At 53.2% G+C, this 11333-nt stretch overlaps 4 protein-coding genes across 4 annotated transcripts; 3 read left to right on the forward strand and 1 right to left on the reverse strand.

Annotated features, from left to right (window-relative positions):
• Positions 1-183: 183 nt before the first annotated feature.
• LTS14_005468 (uncharacterized protein) lies at positions 184-1147 on the reverse strand (the record flags this gene model as incomplete). Its single annotated transcript, XM_064838166.1, has 2 exons — positions 184-1072; positions 1143-1147. The coding sequence occupies 2 exons, from the start codon at positions 1145-1147 to the stop codon at positions 184-186; spliced, it is 894 nt and encodes a 297-aa protein (XP_064694251.1).
• Positions 1148-1465: 318 nt separating this feature from the next.
• On the forward strand, positions 1466-3010 carry COQ6 (putative ubiquinone biosynthesis monooxygenase; the record flags this gene model as incomplete). Its single annotated transcript, XM_064838167.1, has 1 exon — positions 1466-3010. One exon carries the CDS (start codon positions 1466-1468, stop codon positions 3008-3010), a length of 1545 nt encoding a protein of 514 aa, XP_064694252.1.
• A 3031-nt stretch (positions 3011-6041) lies between these two features.
• SNF3_1 (Plasma membrane low glucose sensor) lies at positions 6042-7584 on the forward strand (the record flags this gene model as incomplete). Its single annotated transcript, XM_064838168.1, has 2 exons — positions 6042-7266; positions 7322-7584. 2 exons carry the CDS (start codon positions 6042-6044, stop codon positions 7582-7584), a joined length of 1488 nt encoding a protein of 495 aa, XP_064694253.1.
• A 572-nt stretch (positions 7585-8156) lies between these two features.
• On the forward strand, positions 8157-10983 carry SSB1 (Heat shock protein ssb1; the record flags this gene model as incomplete). The annotated part of the gene is made up of 9 exons (XM_064838169.1): positions 8157-8199; positions 8254-8304; positions 8361-8653; positions 8705-9083; positions 9158-9642; positions 9701-9741; positions 10312-10378; positions 10444-10503; positions 10558-10983. 9 exons carry the CDS (start codon positions 8157-8159, stop codon positions 10981-10983), a joined length of 1845 nt encoding a protein of 614 aa, XP_064694254.1.
• Between the last annotated feature and the right edge of the window lie 350 nt (positions 10984-11333).

Raw genomic sequence — 11333 nt, forward strand, 5'->3', positions numbered from 1 at the left:
CTGTTCGATAGGCCAGGGTGTGGGGAAGTTGATGGGGACAATTTCATGACTACACGAAGTGACTGCTCATTAATACGCGCCCAGCAGGTGTTGGATGCACACGGTATAGTTGAGCAGCGTGAACGGATCAAGAGACCAAGACACATTACAGTACAATGATAGAATACCATACCGTACAACCCACTACTTCCCCTTCTTCAGCGCCTCCAGATGCCACGAAAACACCTTCTCAAACACCCACTTCCCACCCTTCTCAATTACATCCCCGTGACACGGCACAATCCTGTCGAAATCCCACCCGGCGATCTTGCCCATACTCCGGTTGAACCCCGTCCTATCACTGGCACTAAGCGCATACCACAACAACCGCTTCTGCCATATCGCGGAACCGTGCGTGGTATTAATCGCATTCACAATCCTCGTCAAGATACCCGAGGTGGCGCTCACACCAGTACGGCTGAACTGTTCCGTGGCCGGCAAGTTGAACATGAGATCGGCCTCGATGAGCGTCCGCGTGGGTTTGTGGTGGAACACCAGTTCATGATTCGCATGGGCAGAGACGTACTCGTACTCGAACTCCCGATCGAACTCCTCGCTAATCGTAAACGCTGCCTTGCCCTCAGCATTGATAGGAAAGACCCTCCACACATCCTTGGTGAAATTCGAATACCCCTGCTTCGCCCTACTCTCAAGCAACGGCTCCGGCCCTATCACCACAGCGTCCGGGAATGCTTTATGCCATGGTTCAAGGAAGATGTGGTGTTCCTTGTCCAGAGCGGTGATGTATTTGATCTGGCCGTTGCCGAAGGATGCGACTTCTGATTTCACGGCATCTGTCAGGGCGACGGGGCTGAAGACTGCGAGATTCCCTGAGGCGAGCTGGACGATGGTGCCGCGGCCACCGACTTTTATGCGGCCGACGCGGAGAAAGGGGGCGGAGAAGATTTTGATGGTGGGCGCGAGGTTGCGGGTGATGGTGACTTTTTCCGGGTCCGAGGGGATGAGTTTGGAGGCGTTGGAGGCCATGGTTGTATCTAGTTTTGGGTGAAGGCTGTTGATGTGGAAGGCCGTCCTGTATGCCGCAAGATATATATGGAGGACGCTCCTGCCTTTTGTACACTTTCTTCGCAGTCTGCTCTTACTTCATTCGGAACTTCGGCGGGTTGGTAAATGCGATTACGATTACTATACTCCGACGCCTCAAGACAATAGAATACAAATAAAGAGAAGTAGAGTGCTGACAGGGCAGGAAGAATTTGATATCTTTGCTCGTTATCGTTTCGCAATCGAATGATGACCTGATGTCATCTCATCGCTCAGTCAGCCTCGGCCGTATCGCTCAATGAGGTAGACCAGCGCGCCGAGCCGAGTAATGCATATGCTTGTGCAACGACTATACACAATAATTGTCAGACGATAAGTAGTTGCATTGACCATATCATCGTCTCCGGATCCTCGGTCAACAATGTCCTCCGCAGCGACGTTCAAACGATTACTCGCTCTTCCTCCAGCCGTCAGACGAAGCTTCTACTCAACAGCAGTAAGCAGCAGCGAGCCGGAAATCTACGATGTCGTCTGTGTCGGAGGAGGACCAGTGGGATTATCTTTCGTCTCGGCCTTGCACTCTCATCATTCCACACGACATCTGAGGATAGCTCTTATCGACTCGCAAGACCTCACCGCGCCTCATTTGGATTCTCCCGGAGGGACATATTCGAACCGATGTTCCTCCCTCACTCCCGCTGCCGTACGGTTCATGAAGAGTATCGGAGTATGGGAGAAGATCGATCAGCCACGGATACAGCCGTATCACGCTATGGATGTGTGGGATGGAGTGAGCGGGAGTAAGATTCATTTCGATCAGCAGCAGGGTGCTGGATTGATTGATGCTCTCGCTGAAATGGTCCCTGGGAACAGGTTTCAGGCGAGCAGGAGGAAGTATGAGGCTGGGGAGATGGTTGTGGCTACAATGTGCGAGAATAGAAACCTTACGGGCGCGCTGTTGAAGCGGATCGAGGAATTGAAGGATGAGCGGTCTTCTTCGACACTGAATATGCTTGCCAAGACAAAAGTTGACTCTATCGCTCTTGGCGCAGAAGCGGCAGATGAATCCTCCCCTGACTTCTCACAATGGCCCATACTATCCACCTCGTCCGGCCAAAACTTCGCTGCTCGCCTCTTGGTCGGCGCAGATGGCGCAAATAGCCCTGTCCGACGCTTCGCAGACATACCCTCACCCGGCTGGGACTACAACCAACACGGCGTAGTCGCCACCCTGAACCTCGACCGCGACCTCAACGCCTCCGAACTCCGAACGGCCTACCAACGCTTCCTCCCAACTGGTCCAGTAGCACTTTTACCCCTCCCAGGCAAAAAAGCCAGTCTCGTATGGTCCACCTCACCGGCTCACGCCACGGCCCTGAAAGCCCTCGCACCAGAAGAATTTACAGCAGCAGTAAACGCTGCGTTCCGTTTAATGCCTGTAGACATTAATCACATGCTCTCAGCATCATCAGACTCCACCCCAACCTCCGAGCTCTCCTGGCGCGAACCCGCCACCCCACCAACTTCTACAGGCCTGCCTACCAACTTCCCTCGCATTCAAAGTCTCCAACAAGGCAGCTTAGCATCCTTCCCTCTCCGTCTCCGCCACGCCAGCACCTACACAGGCCACCGCGTAGCCCTGATAGGCGACGCAGCCCATACAATTCACCCACTAGCCGGGCAAGGTCTGAACCTCGGACTCGCTGACTCCGAGGCCCTGGCCAAGCAGCTCGTCTACGGTGTGGAGCACGGGATGGATATTGGATCTTCTTGGTGTCTTGATGGGTATAATAGTGAGCGGTGGGCGAAGAATAATGCTGTGCTAGGGGTGGTGGATAAGTTGGAGAAGATTTATAGCGCGGGTTCGGGGCCGGTGGTTTGGGGTAGGAGTGCAGGGGTTGAGGTGCTGGAAAGATTGGGGTGGGTGAAGGGGTTGATTAGTGGGGCGGCTGCTGGGAGGGGTTGAGGAGGTGGGTTCACGAAATGGGTGCGAGCAGTGATTGCTGCTCTGTACGCTACGCTATCTTGACTTATGACAGAGCTACCTCTGCATACATCAACGGACGGCGTTGCGAAGCGCGCAGGCAAGTTCACAATGGTTGATTGGGGTTGAGAGGCATGTCGAGTAGGCGGCACCGCACACGAAAGAGTCTCGGATGCCATGTACTTGTTGTATGGTTCCCGAGTAGAAGGAAAGTGAGTCTCCAGGAGTCCGAAGCTCGTGGGCTCAACGTCACTACATGCAAACCTGTTACAATTATGATTTATGCACGGACCCGGACTCCGCTACCACACACGTCTCCCTCAAGCCAAACTTATACCTAATGATGAAGAAGTGTAGTCGATGGTCTCCCATCTATATGCAAGGCTTTCCGCGACATTTCGCTCGATTGCGGAAGGTATGGGGACAAGAGACAGACTGCCATTCGGTCCCTGGACCTTCACCTTGCCACCATGACGATCAGGCGATAAGCTCTGGGATATGATTACCTCATCTTTCGCCGCGAGACTAAGAAGAAAGCTACCGACTTCTCACGGAGCGGCATATCCCCGCATTCAACGTCTGAAAGCAGCCACCAAGGATGTTAGCGACGGGGAACATTATCTGGAAGCCAACGATAGTCTCTTTCACCTTGGAAGATACGTGGGCAGCCCCTTGTGGATCCCCTTCCAGCTCTTCCCGTGCACTCTGGAATCTGATCACATGCAAGCAGGAGGTCACGGGCTGAGAGTATCGCGCAAGATGGGCTTGAAGGCTATGACCCTTCTCTTCATGGGCTCCCACGACGACATGGCTCAATCGGGTGTAGCGATAGATCGCTCGTGTGGGATTCGTCATAGGAGTGGTATGATCAAGCCGCCATACTCTTGGACGAAAACATAGCTGGCAAGTTGTAACGAAGTCCGACGAGCCAGGAGGAAAAGCGTAGACTAGCGGTAGCATCGTCCCTCGCACGAGCGATGCCATTGTACATACCACTGCTAGTCAATGGAGGCTCCCACGCGACCAGCTGTCGGAGTACAACCTGCATTACTTCGATCATGAGTGTTTCTTGACATACCAGGTCTGAGCCTGAAGATCATCGCCCGCCCATTTTCATGCCTATGAAGGTTATGTGACTCAGGCAGTAGTGCTCGTAGCAAAGATATGCAACTATTGATCTGAGCTGGGGTTTCGTAGTCATTGCTCTTGAGGATTCGTAGCGAGGATAATTCTGGCCGTGAGCAGTACTTGGAATTGAGGAACGAAGGATGATCGTTCGAGCAAAGATCGTGATCGCGTATCCGTGGCATGGCCGACTACATCGCCAGTCGTCTCGATTCTACATCGCTGGTGATCCTCAATGCTGCAATGAGACGGAGGCTTATGTTCGTCATGCTCGCCGAGTACCACGTCGACACATGGCAAGGAGTCGGTTCCACGGTGCTATGTATGCAGCACTTCGGCTCAAGCCTGCTAGGGGCGGAGGATGGAAGGCGGATTGATATGAGCGATATCGATTGGTAACAAAGATGGCCAGAGCCGCACAGCCGTATACTCTCGACGCCATGGCTGGATGAGACCGAAGCTCAGACGCGTGGGACGGCACAATTCTCGGTGAGATTGTTTGAGCGGCGGACTGACTACGGTGTAATCTCACCACTACCTCCACGATGCGGAGTGCTTGTGGACTTGATGGCGCACGCACGTCGTCTCATGAGCGGATTAGCGAGAATGTGGGCAATGCCATGTACCAGGATGAATATTACTACACTGTGAATATGATCATCACATTATTCATGCTCGTCGTTGGAAAAGAGATCTGGGAGGCTAGCATGCACCCCGCACCGGAGCGGGTGTGGCTTGAAATCTGCCGTTGTCTTGCGATGACCTCAATCATCCTTTCTTTCAACTTTAACGATACACAAGGAGGCAGCTGATCGCACGTAGCCTACAGTGTTTGCTCATCCCACCGATTGATGCCGGTGTGAGCCCCGCTCGAACAGGAGCCACCGCTGCTGCACTACTGCAGCTCCATGCAGACGACCCATGTTCAGAGGTGTGGAGGAGAAGGGCCGAAACACATGCGGACGTATGCGAGGACGTCGGCCAATGTGGAGACGAAACTCGATCGGAACCGAATCTCGAACATCACCGTGAAAGCCTACAGCCACCGATTCGCACAGGTCTTCGATGCAGCCTCAAACCGTGCATGCCGCCACACACCGCATGAACAGCTACAGCAAGCGAGTGCAGTCTGTTGTGACGAGCCGTCTAAAGAGCTTCCCCACGTCGTTGTTGGCACCTTGCCGGATCGACAATGCAGTGACCGGCATCGTTGTATTGCAAGACAAGGTCCATTATCGTCAGTCGAGGTCCTTCTCGTCTCTCCAGGCTGTCCATAACGCTCGAGCATAACGCTAAAGACCAGGTATAGTCATTTATGATAATGGGGATTGTACTAGCCCACGCGAAAGTCATGCCATCACGTTGCAGTCAAGCACTTTTGGCAAGGCGGCTTGTCGTACAGACAAGAGGCTAGGCCTCCTTAGTCGCCTTAATGTCACTTGATCAGTTACCAACGGAGGGCAAGCGTACATTGGCGCGCGGGCACGGATGGCTTAAGGTTCGGAGCTACCTGGAGGACCCCAGAGCTTTGGCGTCTGGAAAGGACTGCATATAAGACAGAACGGCTGTCCTCGAGAAGACTTCTGTGATCCAGCAGACTCTTTGTGCTCGATCCTGATCTGTCACACCGTATTGTGCTACTCGACTCACAATGCCTATCGCTATTCGACCGCCGCCGGGTACTCCTGGCAAGGCCTGGCCGTAAGCACTGCTCACTCGATCCAATTGCAGACGGTTGCTAATAAAAGTCAGAGCTATCGCCGTCGGCTTATTCGTCGCTTTTGGTGGCGTGTTATTCGGATATGACACTGGTACTATTGGCGGCATCCTGGGTAAGAGCAGCAACCTAAAATTCTGGTTTAACACCGACTGATCTCTCTCTCCAGCGATGCCCTACTGGCTAAAGCAATTCTCGACTACGAACGTCATCGATCCCAAGACTGGTCTACACACCCTCACTGCCTCTCAATCCTCCGAAATCGTCTCGATCCTCTCTGCTGGTACCTTTTTCGGTGCTTTGACTGCTGCCCCGGCATGTGATTTCTTTGGACGCCGAATTGGGCTCATGATCTCTACTTTGGTCTTCACGATCGGTGTCATCCTTCAAACCGCCGCCACTGAAATTCCGCTCTTCGTCGCCGGTCGCTTCTTTGCTGGATACGGCGTGGGCATGATTTCTGCATCTATTCCTCTTTACCAGAGCGAGACTGCACCGAAGTGGATCCGTGGCTCGATCGTCGGCGCATACCAGCTTGCTATCACCATCGGTCTGCTCCTCGCATCCATCGTCGACCACTCTACCCGAAATCGTCAAGACAGTGGGTCTTACCGTATCCCGATCGCCGTCCAATTTGCCTGGGCTATCATTTTGGTGGGCGGCTTGATCATTCTGCCCGAGACGCCAAGAATGTACATCAAGCGTGGCAAGCCAGAATCAGCCGCCAAGTCGCTGAGCAAGCTTCGCCGACTCGATGTCGACCACCCAGCGCTGGTTGAGGAGCTTGCTGAGATCACCGCCAACCACGAGTATGAGATGTCACTCGGCAAGTCGTCCTACCTTGATTGCTTCAAGGGCTCTCTCGGCAAGCGTCTGGCCACCGGCTGTCTTCTCCAGGCTCTGCAGCAGCTTACTGGTGTCAACTTCATCTTCTACTACGGCACGTCCTACTTCACCAACTCTGGCATCAGCAACCCGTTCATCGTCAGCATGATTACATCAGCCGTGAACGTGTGCTCGACTTTCCCAGGTCTCTATATGGTCGAAGCCTGGGGTCGCCGCCCACTTCTTCTCTTTGGCGCCATCGGCATGGCTACCTGTCAGTTCATTGTCGCTGGCGTTGGTACAGGTATTGGTGTTGCAGATCAGGTCGGACAGAAGGCTCTCATCGCTTTCGTCTGTATCTATATCTTCTTCTTCGCCTGCTCGTGGGGTCCTTGTGCCTGGGTCGTCACCGGCGAGATCTTCCCGTTGAAGATTCGTGCCAAGGCGCTCTCGATGACCACCGCATCAAATTGGCTGCTCAACTGGGCTATTGCCTACGCCACACCATACATGGTTGATAACGGCCCTGGCGATGCCAACCTGCAGAGCAAGGTTTTCTTCATCTGGGGTGGTAAGTCTCAACAATATGACGGCCTTTGAACATGAATACTGCTGATTCATCGTAGGATTCTGCTTCATCTGTATCTTCTTCGTCTGGGCCATGATCTACGAGACCAAGGGTTTGTCTCTCGAACAAGTCGACGAGCTCTACGCCAAGGTCGGCAAGGCATGGCAATCGAAGGGCTTCGTTCCCACGGTCTCCTTCCAAGACGTTGCCGATGTGGGCGCTGACGGCAGCGCGAGGAAGCAGAGTCTTACGGATTTGGAGAACAGTGCTATGAGGAAGAAGTCTGTCTCGCATGGCGAGTACGGGCAAGAGAAGGTGTAAGACGCCGTTGAAATACCCAAGATGAGGTGTGTATGAAGGAGAGCGAGGCAGAGATGACTCGTGGGATCTTTGGTATGGCTGAAGCACATCAATTCAAACTACTGTATCATGAATTGTATTCGACGAGAATGAGACCAAGACAACTCTGAACCAGACCACATCAGGTCAAATACCATTCTCCATTGAAGTGTAGGACTAAGGAAGTCTGTGACGGCTTTCAGTAGGATTGAATAGCTGTCATGCCCCAAGAGATCCTTGTAACCCGGGCATGAAGTGTAGTAGCGTCATGTTCAGGAATTGTGCTGTGCTGTGCTGCTCTTGTCATTTCCTGTTACAGTGGCAAAGATCAGAATCCGCTTCTGTTGGCGGTGAGTGCGGACAGTGAGGCTCAAATCCTTGTCTTGGCGCTGGCTTGAGTGAGAGGGCTCGGAAAGCGGACCGAGGCGCTGATCAGTTTTTTGAACAGCAGAATTGTGGTGGGCCTCAGAATCGCAGCGAAGTCGAACTTTTTCCCATTGCATTTCTGCAATTCTTCCCACACACCTCCACATCACCCTACACAACCACACAATATGGCGGACGAAGTATACGATGGTGCCATTGGCATCGATCTTGGTACGAGCTGGAATTGGACGGAAGAATGAGGATATATGGCTGATGTTTGTACAGGCACGACCTACTCATGTGTGGCCAACTATGAGGGCGCCGGCGTTGAGATCAGTGAGCACGACCGAGATATATGAAGATTCGGATAGATACTGATACATCTTGCGCAGTCGCCAACGAGCAGGGTTCCTTCACCACCCCATCCTTCGTCTCTTTCACCTCCGAGGAGCGCTTGATCGGTGAGGCGGCGAAGAACCAGGCCGCCATGAACCCCGAGAACACCGTCTTCGATGCCAAGCGTCTTATCGGCCGACGATTCGACGACCCCACCGTCAAGAAGGATATCGAGACGTGGCCATTCAAGGTCGTGGATGATGACAGCAACCCTAAGATCGAGGTCCAGTATCTCAACGAGACCAAGCAGTTCTCCGCTCAGGAGATCTCCGCCATGGTTTTGGGCAAGGTCAGTCGCATGTTGGAATTTCGAGGAAGCTCATGGACTAACGATTCGCAGATGAAGGAGATTGCTGAGACCAAGCTCGGCAAGAAGGTGGAGAAGGCCGTTATCACAGTTCCAGCTTACTTCAACGACAACCAGAGACAAGCAACCAAGGATGCCGGTGCCATCTCTGGTCTCAACGTCCTACGTATCATCAACGAGCCTACCGCTGCCGCCATTGCCTACGGTCTCGGTGCTGGCAAGTCTGACAAGGAGCGCAACGTCCTCATCTACGATCTCGGTGGTGGAACTTTCGATGTTTCGCTTCTTAATATCCAGGGTGGCGTCTTTACCGTCAAGGCTACTGCCGGTGACACCCATCTTGGTGGCCAAGACTTCGATACCAACCTCCTCGACCATTTCAAGAAGGAATTCCAGAGGAAGTCCAAGAAGGGTGAGTTGCTTAATACTGCTCCATCGCTTTCGTTAGCTTTTGAGGCCATGACTGACTGACTTCGTACTTGTTAGACATCTCTGGCGACGCTCGTGCCCTTCGTCGTCTGCGGACAGCCTGCGAGCGTGCCAAGCGTACCCTTTCCAACGGCACCCAGACCACCATCGAGATCGACTCTCTCTACGAGGGCGAGGATTTCAACGCCAACATCACCCGTGCCCGTTTCGAAGAGATCAACGGCAAGGCTTTCAACGGCACCATGCAGCCAGTCGAGCAGGTGCTTAAGGATGCGGCCATCGAGAAGAGCAAGGTCGACGAGATCGTGTTGGTTGGTGGCTCCACTCGTATTCCTCGGATACAGAAGCTCCTGTCCGACTTCTTCAACGGCAAGAAGCTCGAGAAGAGCATCAATCCTGATGAGGCTGTTGCCTACGGTGCGGCTGTTCAGGCTGGTATTCTCTCTGGCAAGGCCACCTCCGCCGACACCCAGGACATGCTCCTGCTCGATGTCGTCCCACTCTCGCTTGGTGTGGCTATGGAGGGCAATATTTTTGCACCAGTGAGTATCCTTTGGTCACAATACTTTCCCGTCATTTACGATGCTAATATGCTATCAGGTCGTCCCTCGCGGTAACACAGTTCCTTGCTTGAAGAAGAGGTACAACAGTCCCGTTTCCTTTGTTATCATCGTCTTGTTATATGTTTTGCACTTCCTCGACTTCCCGCTGGCCCGTCCCTCACCAAACGCCACAACTTCGAATCCCGACGAGCCACCACAGCACGATCATACCGGAGGACGTCTCGGCATATCATGTCGACTCTCGCGACCCTGAGAACATAATGGCGCGTATGCAGCCGATCCTTCACACTGCCACTTGCGGGGTGGTGTATCTCAAGCATTCTATGGCCTTCTAGTGCGTCTGAGTCGGCCTTCAACGTAGCACAGCCGCTTCATCCGCCACGAGATCGTCATCTTATCTCATTCGTTGCTTGGATGGCATCGGCATCGCTATCAGCTACATCTCCGACATCTCACAACCTCATGAACCTTCCCGGATGGCCATCAGCACATGATTCTAAGAGGACTTCCGACGAGAACGGCAATGTGCCCCCCATATCTCGGGATCCTTCGGCACCTGCGAACCCTCGGACATCCTTAGCATATCATTGCGTTTCCTACTTTATCGAGACTTTGTTACGCATGCTAACCCTTCTCGCCACGGTGTAGGACATTCACCACAGTTGCCGACAACCAGCAGACTGTCCAGTTCCCTTGCTACCAGGGCGAGCGCACTGTAAGTTTCTACCATACTCAGAAAATGAATGTCAAGACTGCATGATCACTGATATGTTCTGATAGAACTGCGAAGACAACACCTCCCTCGGCGAGTTCACCTTGGCTCCTATCCCCCCAATGAAGGTATCACCTCCCGGCGCACCCATTGTTAACATGTACACTCACTGACTACTTCAGGCTGGCGATGCCGTACTGGAGGTTGTATTCGAAGTGGATGTCAACGGTATCCTGAAGGTCACCGCCACCGAGAAGACTTCCGGCCGCAGCGCCAACATCACCATCTCCAACTCCGTCGGCAAGCTCAACTCGGCTGAGATCGAGAAGATGGTGGAGGATGCCGCCAAATTCAAGACCAGCGACGATGCTTTCAGCAAGAAATTCGAGTCGAGACAGCAGCTCGAGTCGTACATCAGCAGAGTCGAGGAGATCGTGTCTGACCCAACCATGAGCATGAAGCTCAAGCGTGGCCAGAAGGAGAAGATCGAGAGTGCACTGTCCGATGCCATGGCCCAGCTCGAGATCGAGGATGCCCCCTCGGAGGACCTAAAGAAGAAGGAGCTGGCGCTTAAGCGCGTGGTCACCAAGGCTATGTCTACCCGCTAAGTGCTCAAAACCAAGCACGGGTCACGATAGGCTGGTCTGCTTCTGCATGGCCGCCACACCAGATGTCTCTTGCATGCGCATGAGCCGGCGTTCTCGGCGTCCTGCTTGTTCGCATGTCTTCCTTTTCACGATGGCGAGCATATAGATTGCAACGAAGCAACGGCCCAACAAAAGTTAATGCGTGGGGTCGTTAGTGGACGAGGTAGCAAGATTGTATGCTATTGAGAGAAGATGACAGACAATACTTCGATCCATCATCTCAAGTTCTCAAACCGTTCCTTGCTACATATCATCTGTTCGGATATCTCGTGCCGTGAAGCTGTTCCTGATATACGTGAATGTTCGCCGAT

The sequence above is a fragment of the Recurvomyces mirabilis genome (assembly GCF_035927965.1).
Source record: "Recurvomyces mirabilis strain CCFEE 5264 chromosome Unknown scaffold_13, whole genome shotgun sequence".
Classification (NCBI taxonomy): domain Eukaryota; kingdom Fungi; phylum Ascomycota; class Dothideomycetes; order Mycosphaerellales; family Teratosphaeriaceae; genus Recurvomyces; species Recurvomyces mirabilis.